At 39.1% G+C, this 18,562-nt stretch overlaps 1 protein-coding gene across 1 annotated transcript; it reads right to left on the bottom strand.

Annotated features, from left to right (window-relative positions):
• Positions 1 to 9,605: 9,605 nt before the first annotated feature.
• Positions 9,606 to 16,499, bottom strand: slc40a1 (solute carrier family 40 member 1). The gene is made up of 8 exons (XM_067258890.1): positions 16,210 to 16,499; positions 15,985 to 16,052; positions 15,606 to 15,765; positions 15,360 to 15,475; positions 14,601 to 14,727; positions 13,848 to 14,093; positions 12,982 to 13,623; positions 9,606 to 11,959 (listed from the first exon to the last, which is right to left on the bottom strand). Exons 1-8 carry the CDS (start codon positions 16,241 to 16,243, stop codon positions 11,646 to 11,648), a joined length of 1,707 nt encoding a protein of 568 aa, XP_067114991.1. The 5' UTR covers positions 16,244 to 16,499; the 3' UTR covers positions 9,606 to 11,645.
• Positions 16,500 to 18,562: the final 2,063 nt, after the last annotated feature.

The following is an 18,562-nucleotide window of genomic DNA, read 5'->3' as shown; positions in this document are numbered from 1 at the left end:
CCTAAACTGATATGCAGACCAATGAGTTACAACAACCATTAGCACATTTACTCTCTATTTTTTGACTCTACTCTTAATGCAAGATTATCTTTAAGTTATTGTCTGAAATTCTGTCACCAACTGCTTTGGTCATGCTATCTTAAAAGTCTAGTCCTTAGTTTAATTGTGCCAAAGAAGACGATAAAATGACCAAGCTGTGTTTGGTTGATTCAACTTTATAGTTCTGAAGAAGACCTTCTGTTTCTTTTAACAGTAGAATTAGCTGTGACCAAACTAGCCACAAACTAGCTACTAGTCTAGAATTGTATTTACAAAAACCCTAATGTGTGTGCGTCTCCCCAAGCTTGCACGTGTGTCGAGGGCTCTGGCGCCTTGTGTGTGTGAGAATTTGGAGCACGTGCGGTGAGGAGCAGAGGGAGAGAGGATTTGGGGAAAAAGCCCTAGCAATTAGCCAAGCATGCATATTTCAAATATTCACAATAAATCTACTTTTCATCTTACATTCAACTTTTTCTCAGAATTGTGTATTAAACATTCAAGAGTCTTCATATGAACTTGTGATTGAATCAGAGTATCACTTTTTGTCTGGCGGATGTGTAAAGCATTATCATTAGCATTAGCGATAAATTCGATTTGCTTTATTTCAAACAATTTTGATGATATTAAGTTGCCTTTACACATGGTAACATGTTGTAGTGTCTTCCTTGTCACATATCAAGTTTGGTGTTGATATCTAAAAGATTTGCTGAGATATGACCCAAGTTCCTGTTTGGTTGCTTTGCTGCCAATTTTGATTGGCTGTACTGGACAAACGATTTAGAAAATCAAAATTCCAGTGATAACTTGTGAGGGTTGCTCTGACGATACATGCCAATTCTGTGTATATTGGGAAAAAATTGTAGGAGGAGAAGTGAAAAAACTTGTTTCCTTAATCTTTATTGTACAGAAAAATCCAATAAGGCGGCCGTTCTTGAGGCTTTTTTGTTCCTCAATAAGGAATATATTTTAAAAAATCGGAATTTTGGGACAAATGGGATGCAAATGGAATCACTTTGAAAATTGTCAAATTGGGGCGTGGCCTGTAGCGCCACCTTCTGTCTAAAGTGACCCATGTTTGGTATGGTAGTTACTAATGCTCTGCAGTTTCAACATGCCAAATTTCACAACTTTTTTACGCTACTGGTCTAAGGGCTGCCATTGACTCCAACTATTGAACCAGCATTGTAATAATAATACCACCAATAACAATAGGGTTCTCCTACCGGAGGAACCCTAAATATAGCTGCAGGCGGCAATGGTGGGTTCCTCCTCAACATTGCAAACCATTTCAAAATTCACATGACACAGACATGTATTTCATACATGTACTTAATATGCTGCTTCAGCATTCAAAGTATTGTTCTTTGAATCTTTATTGTTGGAATGCTGCTTCAGCATTCCAAGTATTGTTCTTTGAATCTTTATTCAACTTAATATTCTTCTTATTCTTCTTATTCTATTTCTTCCGTGGTACGTTTCAGCGCCTTCAAATCTTCAGCTATTAAAACCGTTCAGCTATCAAAAAATTCAGCAATTTCAGGCCATTCCTGCTGTGACTTTTCAGCTTTGTACCTCTTATGCTTGAATTAATATAAATCAATATTCATAATATTTTGAAAATGGGTTTCCAATGTAGTTTTCTTTCAAATCCTCTCAAACTTCTTCAACTTCCAAATCCTTCTTCTTCCTCAATCTTTCAGCTAGAGCCACCATTTAAACTTTAAAATGTTGACAAACCCCTAAACTATTTTTTTATTATTCAACTTTTTGATATCTATTCAACTTTTTTCAATATCACGGATTGTTTCATGACTTTTTCAAGCCGTTTCTGAGATTTACATGGGTGTGTACGTGAAACCCTAGAGTGCAGACTGAAACGCTTAGAGTGGAGGGCAGCTTCGGATGTCGTTGAAAAAATATTTATAGTTTGTCAGCATTGCCACAATTTTCGCTCTTCATGCTTCATTTTTGGATCAATAGATAGCTAATTTTGTGCTGGTCGTAGACAGTTGTCTGTTGAATCCAACAGACGTACACATTTGTTCAGAGCCCCACGAAAGCGAGACAAAGTCCAACTCTCGCCCCATAGAGACCAATGCAAATCTGGTGACAAAATCGTCAGAGAAAGCAAAAATAACAATATTTTGAAACTGCCGATAGAGTCGTATTTCTGACCACACAGAAATATAAAGGACATCTCTGGTTTCGGCAGAGTCTTGGGTCTCGGAAAATATCCTTATTTTTTGGATTGGACGTATAGTTTTGCGTCTAGGTTAACTTGTTTGAGGTGTGGATGCTAGGTAAATGTTCGTTTTTCTCTCTGCCTAGCTCGTTAGCCATCACAGCTGCGCCATCACCGTGGCAACCAAACAAACACGCACCAGGAAAGCAAAAGGAACACGTTTTCGAAACTGCAGGTAGAGTCGTATTTCTGACTGCTAGCTACATTTCTGTTATTCTCTCCCCTCAGCGCGTTAGCAATCATAGCTGCACCATCACCGTGGCAACGACAGACACGCACCACTCAGTCTCACGCAGGTGATTGGTATTAGCTGATTAGTGGAGTCACAAGACAGAGCTATTCAGTCAACTCATCTCATTTAAAGACTTACAGTGCGTGTCCACTGCAGCGACGCGATGCGAGCGACAACATGTTTTCCATTCATTTTCAATGGAGCCAGGCGAATCGCTTGCGTGGTGCATTGTGGGTAGCGACGCGACCGAGTTGAGATTTTCTCAACTTTATGCAAATGAGGAGCGATTTTCGCTAGCGATGGCCAATCGGAGTGTTTTCTTGTTTCTCGTAACGTAGCAACCATGGTAAACATTTCTATCTTTCTAGGTTTCAAGGTGGAGGAGAAACTAATCGTTTGTGTGGCTGCTTACCCAGTCCTGTACGATACATAGCTGTATTCGTACAGAGATGTTAATACAAAAAAAACGATGCATGGCGCAAGGTTGCCGAAGTTGTTGATGCTTGTACTTTCAAATTCAGTCTAGTCACATTACGTAACTTCATTCTGTGGAAACTAGCTAGCTAGCCCGGCTGGAACTCCCTATCGTATCGACAGATACGTAAGTCTTGGCCTGATGAGGTCAAAATGCCACCCTTTTGAAAGTGATAACTTTGAAGTGCTTAGAGACTTGTTGCTCTTGTGGTTAGTGGTAACTGATTTTTTTTTTTATTACTCGCTGTGATATATTGTTTTTATTATTGTTGCTTGTTTTTTCCACAGGTACACTTGCACTTATAGCGGTTCATGTTGTTTAATTGTAACTTGTTTAACTACATGCTCTTATGGTTCTTCCCTTTGGCACTTACTTTGGTTGTTCACAATGTGTGCTTCATGTTTTGGCTACTCGCAATGTAGTGGAAATTTTGTGGCTATCTTGTTGTTATTATCAGTGACCTATGCACTTTGTAAAGCTCTCTCTTGGAAGTCGCTTTGGATAAAAGCGTCTGCTAAATGAATAAATGTAAGTGTGTTCTGTAAGGCCACCTATGCTCCGGTCAGGCCCATCATGCAGAGATCCATTCTTTAAAAGTTTTGACTCAGAACTGGGAATGACATCACACCTGAGTTCAGGGTTGCCAGGTCCGGCAAACATTTCCAGCCCAACGAATGCTAAAAATGTTATCACATGTTTCTTTTAACAGTAGAATTAGCTGTGACCAAACTAGCCACAAACTAGCTACTAGTCTAGAATTGTATTGACAAATGTCCAATAAATGCCTCCATAGTTAAAATGTAAAAATGACTGATGGATTAATATTTTCCTTGTTTTCTGCTATTCTCACATTTCATTGGTTTGTTACAACAAATTATTTAATCAATGCACTTCCTATCACCACCGAAGGAGACACATTACTAAAGGAAGTGTGTGCAGGTTATGAACTCTTACTGCTCGCTCTCCCCACACACTTTCCCCATCCGTGCTGTTTTCCCTCTCTCCCAGTACAGGTCACCCCGAAGCAGAAGTTTGGCGGCCGCATGAGGTTAACAAGTGACCCAAAAACCTGCCATCCTCGACCAATATATTTTCACCCACAACACGGTATTCAAATTACCCCGATTTGGCTACAGTTGATCTTATTCCAGAATCTCAATCAATATACATTCGCAAAGAATCATGAGTTAATTGTTAGACTCTGGTGCGATTAAACTACACAACATTCACAATCAGGGTGACCAACAGTATTATCTTAAATAACAAACAATAACACTCCACACATTTAACTGAACCAACACAACAACTGAAATCCCCTGCACAGCTTTTCTGACCGAACTATTTTACACAACTCTTTCCCTTTTTTGGCATGCTACACTGCATGCTGAGTACCCAAGAGAGCTGATGCTACAATATGATTAGGTGTGTTCGACATTGGCTGCGGCAGCATGAAACGACCGGCGAGTCACAATCGAGTTGCACGCGCAGCTTCAAGGCAGAAATAAAAAAATTTAGGTGAGCGGCATGCACAATCTCAATGCACAAAACAGTTTCCTGGCGTCGTAATATTTCATTGTATTTACATAGGACATCATTTATTGCATCCAGCGACATGACCCAAAGGTTCATAACGAACCATCGTTGTGTTTACCCAATTTTACCCAATACAAAAACAAATAAAAATAATTTTATTTTAACCTTTGCAATGTGGGGGGTCTGAGACAGCCCGACGGTTAAAAGAAAATGCTTCACTTTGTTTTTGTATGTGGTAAATTTGTCGCAATACGACGGTGGGTCACAATGACTAATGGGTCAGAATGACCTGAAGATAACAGAAGGGTTAAGAGATTTACATTTAGTCATTTAGCAGACGCGCTTATCCAGAGTGACTTACAGTAAGTACAGGGACATTCCCCCAGAGGCAAGTAGGGTGAAGTGCCTTGCCCAAGGACACAACGTAATTTTTCACGGCCAGAATCGAACCGGTAACCTTCGGATTAATAGCCAGATTCCCTAACCGCTAAGCCATCTGACTTCTCTAGATAGAGATATTTGGCCATTCAATACAGGGCCATTTTGACATGTCGTCAACCCATAAATGATCCGGTATGGTGTGGGTCTGGAAGCATATTGCCATTAGCTAGTACCAATTTTCGCATGTACTCCTTGTAATCAAAACCAGTTCAGCCAGAAACATATGACATGATTGAGGTTCAGGCAGGAGGACTCAGTAGTAGTGATTACTTGATCCTTTATTACACACGAGACAATACATCTTTTGGCATAATGGTCCTGCTCGCAGTGGCTCCCTGCCGCACCCAACAGGACACTGGCTGTTTATCAATCCGAAGAATGCTAAAAACGTACTTGTGTTCTTGAGAAGAACGTTCTTGCCAAGCGTCTTGCGAGAACGGCCTTGCAAGACCACGAGGACGGGGAACAATTTTAGATGCGTGTGTTCTTGCAATAACTTCTGGGAAATCAGATGCATTCTCGCTGACCAGGTCACCATCCGATGCATCCTCGATAAAAGGGGCGGATAAAGAACATTTCTGGGTATTTTTGGTGTTCTTGGTGACGTTCTTTGGATTGGAACCGTACTTGGGCAATGAAAAATGATGTCAAACGAGTTCGCAAGAACACAAGAACGAAAAAAAATGTGGATTGATAAACAACCACTGTCTCGACATCCGAGCAGAGAGCAGCGAACGCATTCCCCCTACGAAAGGAACACGGAACCAAGGGTGGAAATGTTGGCACAAAACCTTCAGGCTTCCGTTAGAAAGCTGAAGAGGAAGTTCACCTTTCAGCAATGACCCAAAGCACACATCAAAGTCCACAAAAGCATGGCTTCACCAAAAGAAAATGGATGTTTTGGAATGGCCCAGCCAGAGCTCAGACCTGAATCCAATTAAACATCTGTGGGGTGATCTGAAGAGGGCTGTGCACATGAGATGTCCTCGCAATCTGACAGATTTGGAGTGCTTTTGCAAAGAAGAGTGGGCAAATATTGCCAAGTCAAGATGTGCCATGCTAATATCCAAAAAGACTTGAGTGCTGTAATAAAATCAAAAAGATGCTTCAACAAAGTATTAGTTTAAGGGTGTGCACACTTATGCAACCAGGTTATTGTAAAAAAATATATTTTTCTCCCTCAAATATTTCAGTTTGTTTTTAATTGAATTGTTCACGTTATAGGTCACATTAAAGGTGGAAAAAGTTCTGACATGATTTATTTTGTCTCATTTTTTTGAGGGGTATGTAGACTTTTTATATCCACTGTATATATGGTACATATAAGCATGAATATATATATGTATATTCTATAATATCACTATCAGATGGTGGTGCATGCTGGACTATATTATTTCGAATGGGGTACGCAGATTATGACGTTTGAAAACCCCTGCTGTAGATAATAGATAGCTACCTAGCTAAATTGGGGAAGATGCAAACAATATTGTTTTGTTTACCAAACCACAGTAACTTCTTCTGTGAGGTTTTCCTGTGCTATAAGCAAACAAATAACCTTTTGTGCGATTGGGCCGCCTAGTGCAAAAAATTCTATGGCTATCTCATGCTACTGCTAACAGAAGGTCTTCTCCAGAACTATAAAGTTTAATCAACCAAACACAGCTTGGTCATCTTTTCTTCTTCTTTGACATAATGAACCCAGGGCTCACGCATTTCAGGCATTTCTCACGCAACACTTTGTATTTTTCACTCATTTCAACCATTTCTCACACTGACGGGATAACTTGTCCCGCTGTTTCCAATTAATGGACAATGGCCAAATAGAGACGTCATGAACTGATGTGGCTCACTTTACTTTCTAGGAACTTGGTGCCTTTCTCAGCTTTCAGTATTGTCATCCTGAGATGTCTTTGCCAAGGTGCATCATGACTCAGCACAGTGCTTGTAGCTTGCGTTGGGATATCAGTTTCATAAAAACTGGAACTTTCCAGATGGGAGTGACAAGATTACTATACAAACCAATGCAAGAGTAGTGTAATGGATTTTTTGTCAGTCATAGTTGACATAGTTTTATTGTAACTAGCAAGCTTTATTGTGCAAGCTCATGTTTGTGAACATGAGCTTGCACTCACAGTTGTGACCTCAAATGATTCATACCCATTAACATCTGCAGTTTCTCAGAGCCTCTATGATTTAAATATAATATAATTTTTATAGATTATTAATATTTCTATGAGAAAGTTTAATCTTTGTTATAGGGTGTTGTAGAGAATTATATATCTTTAAGTCTCATTTTCATCTCAAGTATTCACACCCCTAAGCCATTATTTTGTAGCCTGGTCCTAACCAGACCCTCGTACATTTCATTTGTACAGAGGGTCTGGGATCACTCCATTGACAAGTGTTAAATTCCTTGAAGGCGGGTACTCTGTTGAAGTTTAAAACTATTGGATCTGCCCAGAGCCACTCTAATCTGCCATAACCAATCTCTAGCATTCACCATAGCCAACTCCTTCACCACTACTGTAACTGAGCTAGCTGCCGTAGCTGGAAAATCAAACTTTTCCCGAACCACGTGGGGAGGAGGGCCACAACATCAACTCAGCAAGGATTGTTCTTGCTCCGGCTTTAACTTCTGGATATCCGGCAGCGTTGCCACAACGGACCAAATAGCTTCGCTCGCATCTCTCTCCGCCGCCATTACTGAACTACGACTCAAACTAGCGCACAACATCAATGTCATCGTTCTCAGCCACTCCCTCTGTTTGCTGATTGGACCTACAAAAAGTTGATTTGGGAAAACCGATTTATATGCCAAATTCCCAGACCTAGTACAGAAGCAAAATGAAAATTGAGCGGAAGTACGTAGGAGGGCAGAGCCAGGCTAATTATTTTGTAGAATCGTCTCCTTTTGATCATTTCTGCAATGCTTTATCTATCTGGCTTGATGAATTCTTTCAAATTCTTCTGTGGAGATTAAGTTTAATAGGAAGTGGCAGTGAACAGTCTTTGTATTGATTTGCAGTTGGCTTCATGTCTGGCCATTTTAGCATTGCTATGGCTCTATGTTTTGGGCCATACTATTGCTTTGCTCTTAAAATAAGTTTTAAGCATGGTGGTGCCATCATACTGAAAATGCATTTAATGTGCATACAAATTCCAATCCTTTAACTTTTTTGGAGTGGTGCTTATTTTGTTCTGGCTTCCTGCATCAGATTACCAAGTTATAAAAAGGCAGTTGAATATTTCTCTTGTTTACCGGTCATAAACACTCATGTTACAACTCTTTTACTGTAGACTAGTCAAGTTAACACTTGCCACATCAAGCAGTCAAGTGTCAGACAGCAGTGGTGAGATTGTGGCCAGCATTTTAGACCAGCACCTGTGTGATGGAGGTGTGTAATTGTCTTGACTTGCCTGTGACATTTGTTGCACTTGAAGGCATCATCCCAACGTATCCAATTTAGCTCATCCTTGATGCAGCTTTGATAAAATATTAGGTGTTTCTTTAAGAGCAGCTTGTTAGTGTTAGGGATTGAAGAATCTTATCTTCTCAATGCACACTGTTTATTGACATAGACATTGGACTTCAATCACAGTTCTCTCCTTTAAAAACTGATGATAAAGGGGTTTGTGTAACTATGGAAGTGTTATACTGTGTACAAAAGCAGAGCACAAAGTTATAGAATGGCCACTATAAAATGTTTTGTAGAAACAATGTACTGCAACACGCCGCCCATGGAGCATGTACTTGTTAGTTCTGTCATGTCTGATAGTTCTCATACTTCATTGACTTCGGAGAAAATGTAAGTCTTTGAGCAGGCAGTGCTGTAAAAAACGTACACAGCCAAACATGCCAGTGCCTAAAGCCTGGGTCATACAGCTACAAATCAGTATATTTTACGCAGGTGCTTAGGGTGAAAAAAAGTCTGAGAAAAATTACAAGCTAATCCGACTGTGGAATGTGACCCTGCACTGTGGCTGCCAGAGCAAGGGAGAATTTGTAGCTCCTACAGAGCGGGTTTCTTAAAATGGCTAACACAATTGTCCTTTGTACATAATACATGTTTCAGGGTTTTCACAGAAATGGAAACCTTGACATTTTGTGAAACAATATACACTCTTATATAGTCTGCATGCATGAGTTGCCTAACACTGGTTCAGAAGTCAGCTGCGTTAAAGCCATATTGTATTCTCACTATAAGAATGTATATGAAATCAAGCCATTGGAATTCATTAGTAAAAAGGTTTGTTTCAACAAACATCAAGCCCAATGGGCGAGTCATGATTATGTTAATAAAGGAGAGATCAAATGTATTTATTTGAGAAGTGATACAAGTCTTAAGTTTGTTTATCTCAAACCAGTGTCATGATACACCATTTAACTTTTGGTTATTGGAAACTGATTACATAATTCATGAAAATAAAACTGGAAAGGAAAAAGCCATTATGTGCCTGCTTTGTATACTTGCAAGATACTTTGTACTTGAGTTCTGGTTTTCAGCAAAACCATTGCTCTTTGCACAGGATGCAGAGAACCATTTTACAAACAGAATTCTAAATGAGAAAAAACACAGTCAATAAAAACATTTAGATGTAAATAGGTTTCCAGCATCAGAAATAAAGACAGTATGATCCAAGAATAGCATACAAAGAAATTATTTTATACACATTAAATACAATTAATTTAGTGTGTCAAGTTTTTCTCAATTGACATATTGATATTGGGATGAGAACCTTTAAGATTCCTGAATGTACAATCCTACCAAATGAATTATGTGCTTATGTTATAGCAACAACAGTTCAACCCATGCTTAGCATAAACATTGACCTCTTTATGGCTTTCTTTTCAGAAAGCCATCTGAACCTGACAAACCTGAAAGTGTGAATGACTCAACAGTTCACTTTAAGTAAAATAATTGTCTTACTGTTTGCATCCTGTGGTGTAACTTCTCATCTTTAAACTCATTCTATTTATCTTCTTTTTTTTTTTTACAACCAACCACCTCTGTGGCTCAGGTCTGCTATGGTTTTGAACTGGAGGTAAGCATCGTTCACTTGTTTTTGAAGACGTGCAGCTTTCAAACCAGGATTACAATTAAACAAATAATTGTGTTGGAATTGTTCAAGAGGCACAATAAGTTGTCAACTATGACATTTATAAATGTGGTATTTTATTCTCTGTATAACATTTCAAGTCTGAAGTAAACTTGAACAGATGTTAAATGTCACGCACAGGAAAGTAGCTATGTTTGGTCTCAGGAATGTGCTGAGTCTGGTAGAGGACAGAAAATTACAATGTTGTACCATGGGCCTACCAGTTCCTGAGAGCTTCAGCTGGGGGGATTTTTCTTGGGAAGGGCAGGATTTCAGCCTGTGCAAATAGCTGAAGTGATTCCTTAAGGTGACAAAGTATCTTTGTTTATTAACAAACTTCCATCACGTAAAGTGCCTGTGTGATAATCAAAATATATTTTTCCTTGGCCTAAACTTACCAAACAGATGACGGATGAAACGAGTGACAAGCCAGAGCAGGCAATAATGATGCTTAAAAACAGTATGGTGGCTATGTATTTGTTATGGGTTGTAAGATAGTACAGTTCCCTGCAACTATAAGAAATCGAACATCAAAAATCTATAATCAGAACTGACAGTTCTCATTATTAAACTGTCTGTATCTCTTGCATGTTGTCTCAACTCAATATCCTAAATTCTAAAAATTGTAATGGCCTAAAAAAAGAGTTATTCAATGTTAAGTGATGCTGTTACTCAACTTGAAATGGCAAAAATGGAGAACTAATTTTTAAGTCGTACACTTTCGTCACCTGCTTTGTTGGTTAATTCTCATTCAATATTGTCACCTGTCTGCTTTTGGTTAGTTTACACCATAACTAAACATTAGAATCAAATGACAACTAATAGTATCAAAATACAATTTTAAAGGAACAGTGAAGTACAAACTCAGGAAGGCTATATTTAGTTGTACTGGTTTCTCTACAAAAGTGTTAGTAAATGTAAATATCATCATTGTCACCTCAAATCAAAACAATTTGTTGAATGTTATATGAAAAGAAAACAACAGGTTTTCCCTCACTTCCTTTAAGCTTTAGATGCAAAACAGTTTTGGTTACAGAGCATCATTGATGTGATTATATATTTTTTTTTCCAGTTTGCTTAAAAACAATTGCTAGCACCACAATGGCTGAGATAGATCTAGCAGAAGATACAGTATAACAATACGGATGTGCAGCTAAATAAATATTTTGCATGCCCTTCTACCCCACTTATTTACGAGACTCAATGCCTGGCTTGGGTTATGCAAATGTTAAACATGTTCCTCTTCAAACAAGAACATCCAAATACATTTCTGAAGTCAATGTTTGAAGTGTTAACATGAGGCTATCGCGAGTAGTGCAACCCCTGTTGATGAGCTGCAATAAACAATACTGGAAATGTTTGATTTGTCTTATGCAGCTAGGATCTTCTCAAGGTGTTCCTTATCACCTGCTGCCACACTACACCTTTGAAATTGAATGATGCCATTAATGGCTATGTACAGCATATAGCAGCGTTAGATACAGAGGCACAATAGCATTATCTAGGGTTACCGCAGCTAGAAACATGGATGTTTAGAAAATATCTAGAAGTTTTCAAGACTAGAGAGAAATGGGTTAAGAGGGGTATTACACAGTGGTAGGAAGTGAGGGTGGGTCTGCCTCCGACTTCTGCTCTGGTGAGCAGCAGAGGAAGAGCCGACTCCTAAGACTGTTGAAGGCAAACCTGAAATACATTATGTGGCCCATGGCGACAAAAGACACTGAGATAATGACCAGCAGCCCAAAGGCCTCTGGATTAGGTGCCAAAATCACCATGATGAAGTGCAACAGGTCCAGGAGGTAGTTCATGGAGTTCTGAACGCCGTTGATGACTCCCCTCTCTGACTCAATCACATTTTCTTGGATGAGCTGGGTCACAGTCAAGTCAAAGGACCATAGACCTTGAGAAAGTGGAAAGAGCAACCGTGATTTGGAGTGGCAATTGTATTTTACAACCACATAAAAAGGATTGGAACGGAAACTAACAGATGGTAGTAATCGGCGGATATTGGCATCAAAGGTTGACAATATTGCTCTGAAAACATATCAGACAAACTTTGGAGAGTTGCTTGGGGCAGACAGTCTGCCAAACATTAGGTGGTATTAAGATAAAATGTTTTACTATATAATAGTTTATAAATTCTCATGATAGAGGTTTAAGTAAGGGGTTGTGTGTTTTATCCCCAAATTATGATACATAAGCACATTTTTATGGTCCAGTATGTGTTGGAGGCACTTCAGGGCTCCAGACCATCTTATTCCACTGTTGGTGCTAGTACAACATTTCCAGTGCAAAATACAACATCTATTTGAACACACGTCCACACACAACATTTCCCATTAAAGCCTTCCTACTTTTCTAAGTCAACCATATTCTGCCTTGTAGTAGTATTACGTTGTCATTAATAGGCTGCATGAAATATCAGGTGGACATTTTGGGGGTGAATTAAGGGGAATAAACTGGAACTTAACATACTGTCTAATGCAGACATCAATAATAAGTTTGATAAATATGTATTGAATTGATGACAATACATTATGGACACTCCAGAAATAGCACACTCAAAATCTAGCTAAAACTTCTATTTTTGTATGATAGCACGAAAACCTTACTGAGTTGAAGGAAGAATTATAGTAGCTAGCTAGCCAGATAGAAACTAGATGTGTTCATGTGATGGAAGCGGGTACAGGTCTGCTAGATTCCCATTAGATGGGACTCTCTTAACTCCACTCAAATAGCTTTTTTGTCTATTACAACTAAATTTTTTCATCCGTTGCGACCCTAATGTGAGTGTCTGGGGTAAATCCATGAAAAAATATCAGGTGTTGTAACTGTCCTTGCATGCCGTGCACATCTTATGGTAAACAACTGGAAAAAGAATGCAAATATGTCTAAATGACACCACATGTTATTGATACTCACCTGCTCTAGCAGCAATGACCCCTGCAAACAGCAGGCTGACTGACAGGTAGGGCTGCAAAGGTGGCAGCTCAGGTTGGACAGTGGAGCTGTTAAGAAACAGCTCAGTTCCATACAGAGTACTCGTCAGACTGTCATCAGCGTTTGGCAAGGGGCCACTGTCCCCTATCAGGCGACTATAGATGTCCTGGAAGGGTGAGATACTGAGGTCGAAAGAGCTGCCAGGTGTAAAGACAGATGCCACACACAGAATGAGGCAGGAGAGCTGGGCCATACCCGAGATGAAACCTGTACGAATCAAACCAATCTTCTTGCGTACCCAGGTAAAGGCTACCGTACCACAGATCCCAGACACAGCTGAAGCACCCATTAGCAGGCTGAGCACTGAGCCATTAAGACCCTGTGTATATGCATAGCCAGTTGTGATACAGTCAAAGCCTAGGACAGTCATGTAAAGAAAGGAGAGGGACATGCCAGCAAAGAAGATGGACTGGTTGTAGTAGGCGACCCAGCCTGCTTTAAAGGTGCGTATGGGTTCCATCATCTGGTAGCAACAGCTAACTTTCATAGGGTGTTTTTTTTTGTCCAGCACAGTCTCATTCATGAGCTGCGAGGACTCAACAGGGCTCTGGCCATTTTCCAAATCTGCATAGGGGTAAGACGGTAAAAAGGAGGTTGAGGGGATGAATTTTAGAGTGCTTTCATAATTATTTCTGCATAGCAATGCCAATTATAGTCTATTTGTTATACATTTTGACACACATTATTATACCTTACATGAAGACTGAAATAATTCTGATAAAATTCAATCTTGCAACAGGTCTTAATCCTATGCCATTACTCATATACTTTTAAATGGATGTTGCTACCTTTCTGAGTGTTGAGGTATTTAAGCTCCAAGTCCTCTTGTTTTTTGATAGCTTTCACAGCCAGTGCAGGGGTTTTCTGATATACTTTCCACAACAGGCAGTACTCCAGACACATTGAACACAAGTTCCAGCCCGAAATGAATCCACAGCCAATGAAATGAGAACCAAAAGCCATAATTTGTCCTACTAACATAGGTGCCAGGATGTTGGTCATCTGATCAATAATCCGGACTGTTGCGTTCATATCTAGTTAAGGGAAGTAAAATGGGTGAGGGTTAAAGAAGAGAAGATAGTAATAGCTCAGTATAGCTTTTTCACAATACTACACATACATTCATGTCAAATGTGTTTAATGCCATGCCAACATATTTGACCAATAACGGTCTTTGGGTGAGAACAATTAGAAATGGAATGCAGCTGAGCGCAATTTGGGGTTTCATTGAAAAGGGTCTATTTAGGGTAAGAATATGCTTTTCCACATACTTCTTCAACAGAATTTTTTCCAAAATATTTTTAAGTGCAATGCTCATCAGGTCAATCTAATTTAGTTCTGCAGATGATAAACAGCTTTCAGCCAGTTTACTTGGACCTTCATGGCTTGTGAAAAGAATACCTTGAAGATAAGTAGTGTAACGGAATTTCAATGAATATCATATACTAGATAACAAAGGTGATAGGGTGAATAGTAAGACAAAAATGAGTGACTTAACTGTATTTATTTCTAGACCCCTGATGATTTCCATCAACACTAACCTGCAAGTTTGCTGCTATCCTGTCCAGCCACAACAACAACCCAGTCTCTCTGGATGGTAATGGAGGTAGCAGTGCTGGCTAAGTTAGAAATGTTGGCGATGGTGATGACTAGTATGTAGCACGATGTCTGTAAAGGTTTTAGTTCAAGGTCAGGGTAATTTAGGAAAATAAACTTGGCACATTTTGTATGAGAGTGGCTGAACATGTGATTCCAACAAGACTGTTCAACAAACACAGCTAAATTGTGTTTCACCTAGATTCACAGAAAAATCATGCGGAAATCTTTGAAACCATATGCCTGTACAACAGTGATACAAATGGCCTGTTTTGTTTGTTTTTGTTCTGGTCTGAGCAGCTGTTCTGGTCTAAGTCGCAATGGAAATGGTTCTACCAAGGCACGCATAATAACATTTCAACTGTCTGACTGCACAGTCCTGAACAACACACTTTTTCAGTCCCGCTACTAGAAAAGAAAACACTTCCAATGGAACAAAAACCTCTACCTTTAAAAACCCTTGACCAAATAGGCAGTGTTCAAACCTATGCACAATTAAAATGCAGACCCACAGACTGTCTGATTTGTGAACACTGACTGAACACAACCATTAAAAAATGCTCAATAAATCTGATTTGTTAGATAACTATATAATGGCAAAAAATGTCTGGTGTATTCACATAGGAACTCTAATCACGACCGAGAAGTCATTTGATTGCATAAAATGTGTTTAAGTAACTAAGTGTAATATAAAGGAATCTTACCAGAACCCATCCATTGTAAATCTCTGCCAACTGTTCTTTAAACTGGAAAACCACCATCAACAGGATTCCACACAGTATGACAGCACAATTCTGGACAATCAGTGAAGTCTGAGCCACTGTCAAATTAGATTTGCATCATAGGTTTAGTCAAAAAAAGAATTTTAACAGAAAGTCAACGTGAAGGCAAATACTTGGGGAAAATAGCCTGTAAACAGGATTGTTTAAATTCGAATCTGCTGAACCTACCTTTGAGTCTAGGACTTTTGTCCACCCAATCGCCGATAATGGCCCCTAGTAAAAGCACTGACCCCGCAACTACCAGTCCGTACACGGCTGTGAGAAGAAGGCTGTTGCCATACAGCTCCACAAGGAAGACTGCCACAGCAAAGTTCCACATTCGATCACCCTAAGAATCAGATATACATTCGGCATTGAGATTATCTTTAAATGTATGTTATTATAAAGCTTGCATAGACATCGGAGGTGCCGTAACTATCTGCCTATTTTAGTCTATTTAGTTTAGATGAGCTAGGCTAACATGTCAACAGGATAATGCGTTTCTATAAAATCCGCTGTGATCAGAGCAATTAGCAAATTTTCTTATGGCACTCTACAATTCACTTACCCAAGTTGATAAGGCATGTCCCAGATAGATAAGAAACTTAGCTGATGTAAAAAAATCTTTCATAGATTCTGAAGAAAAATAAGAAAAGTATTAGGAATCAATATGTAGCCCAATGGATAGCCTACATTTCTGGTTGGAAAGTCGTCAATGGGAACGAAAAGATAATATAAAAATCAACATGCATGACAACGGAACCAAATAAGAAGCTTGACACATGTAACTTACCGCAACAACGTCGTTTAGTTCCAGAATTATCCATTATAGTATTGACAAGTTAATTGGGTAAATACGCGTTCTATTGTAGATATTATTGGCGCTGGATACCTTTGTGCATACTATTTGGCTATCGACGGTAAACCCACACTATCTGCCCCTTTCTCCTTTCCAAACGTAGCTATCACTGTAGCTGAAGTTGGAAAGATATATTTTATCCACAAACACTTGTAAGTCAAAACGTAACTACAAAATACGGTTAGCCGCTTCTGCTCTCTCACCCCTACCCTAGCGCGCTTGTTTACGATCCCTTCGGTTATAGAGTGAGAAAAACTGCGTCACAGTCACATGACGTTAGACAATTGAGTGGCATGAATTCAAGAAAACTCGCAAATGATTAATCTTAGAAAATAGGCCTGGTTGTATTTTTCGCCACTCTCCGGCAGTGTTACTTACCATAGTGATGGTACGTTCAGATCATTTTACTGCTAGGATCCTTTAATCTTGTTCAGTGACCTAGTAAGTCTATTTGGGGGGCAAACAGCGAAGCTACCTATTGTGTTTCTACCTTTTCTTATTATTATGATATTGCTATCATTATTATGATAGCAAAGCATAACCTATATTCTCTCTCATATACTGTATATTTAGGGTTCCTCCGGTAGGAGGGAATTGCTATTGATTTTGTTAGTATTCCTATTATTAGGAGCCTAGGAGCCAAGCAGCGAGGCACCTATTGTTTTGTTAGTTTTATTGGGTGTGCTCAAGCCTTCGGCGAGCACAACCATTGTTCTCTCACATATATATTATTATTTTTATTATTTCTTTTCACACCCATAATTCATTTTACATTTACATTTAGCAGACACTCTTATCCAGAGAGACTTACAGTAAGTACAGGGACATTCCCCCGAGACAAGTAGGGTGAAGTGCCTTGCCCAAGGACACAACGTAATTTTGCACGGCCAGGAATCGAACTGGCAACCTTCAGATTGCTAGCCCGATTCCCTAACCGCTCAGCCACCTGACTCCCTATTTTAAGCCAAAATGGGGGTCAACCTACGACAAATTGCAACAGAAGCAAACTCAATTGATTTTGTATCCTCAATGTCCTGAGTAAGGAAAAAAAAGCCCCACAGAATCCCATTAGGGGAAAGTTTAGAAAAAGACACAAATATAGCCTATTCATACGCTATTCATTATTTTTCTCACATGAATAGGGTAACTTTTTTGACCTTAAGATATCACCATGACAATTACTGAGTTGATTACTTACATTAAGTTAAACAAAAAGTTTTTTTTGAAATTGTTTGTTAACATGGGCAAACGGTGCATAATAATGTATGCGCTCATTTGCATAAATACAGCAACATATCTAACCATTGGATATAGCCAGGTGAAAATGTCTTGTAGTTATGTTGTTGACACCTTGCAGTAAAAGACTATAGACACAAACAAATGTCACCATAAGGGGCAGATATTCAGTCATTCATTCAAGGTCCACTCAACTGTCACTAAGCTGTCACTCAGGTAAGAAAGATTTCCTTTTGTTTCTCCTACATGGATTATTCCACCTACATTAATAAAATATACCTGGTGATCAACTACAATTTATTGGGAACATCTGGATGTGTGTTGAGCAGTGGTACGACTATTGTTGGTGAAACGACCCAGCCCCAAACCCGATCTCTGCAATAATAATGAATAAAGGCTGGTTTAAAGTACTTCTTCCTGCCTCTATGTATTAATGCTCATGGGTAGCCTTAATGTTTTCCATTCAGACCTAAACTCTACGTTTTTTACTGTTGTATGTCAACAAGACATTTTCACCTGGCTATATCCAACGTTTAGATCTGTTGTGGTATTTATGCAAATAAGCACATACCGAATTAGATTATGCACCGTTTGCCCATGTTAACAAACAATTTCCAAAAACTTGTAATACATTTTTTGTTTGTCTTTATGTAAATAATCAACTCTGTAATTTTCATGGTGATATCTAAAGGTTAATATTTTTACCCTATTCACGTGAGAAAAATAGGTGTATGAATAGGCTATATTTACATTTAGTCATTTAGCAGACACTCTTATCCAGAGTGATTTACAGTAAGTACAGGGACATTCCCCCCGAGGCATTTAGGGTGAAGTGCCTTGCCCAAGGACACAACGTCATTTTTCACGGCCTGGAATCGAACCAACAACCTTCTGATTAATAGCCTGACTCCCTAACCGCTCAGCCATCTGATTCCCTCATTGAAGCAATTCAAGATTTGCATGTACAGTAAGTAATGTCACATTAAATAATGTATTTAAAACTCAAGCTTGTGTGGTGCGTTGCTGTCTTCAATGCCACAGTCTAAACTTA

Source organism: Osmerus mordax, chromosome 2, assembly GCF_038355195.1.
Source record: "Osmerus mordax isolate fOsmMor3 chromosome 2, fOsmMor3.pri, whole genome shotgun sequence".
Classification (NCBI taxonomy): Eukaryota; Metazoa; Chordata; class Actinopteri; order Osmeriformes; family Osmeridae; genus Osmerus; species Osmerus mordax.
The sequence above is the reverse complement of the archived record's forward strand: the minus strand, read 5'-3'. Positions and strand labels throughout refer to the sequence as shown.

Coding starts and splice junctions, on each gene's coding strand:
- slc40a1 (XM_067258890.1), bottom strand. CDS start 16,243: ATGGATAATTCTGGAACTAAACGACGTTGTTGCG. Junction 15,476..15,605: donor CAAAAGTCCTAGACTCAAAG/GTAGGTTCAGCA, acceptor CTAATTTGACAG/TGGCTCAGACTTCACTGATT. Junction 13,624..13,847: donor ATACCTCAACACTCAGAAAG/GTAGCAACATCC, acceptor ACCCCTATGCAG/ATTTGGAAAATGGCCAGAGC.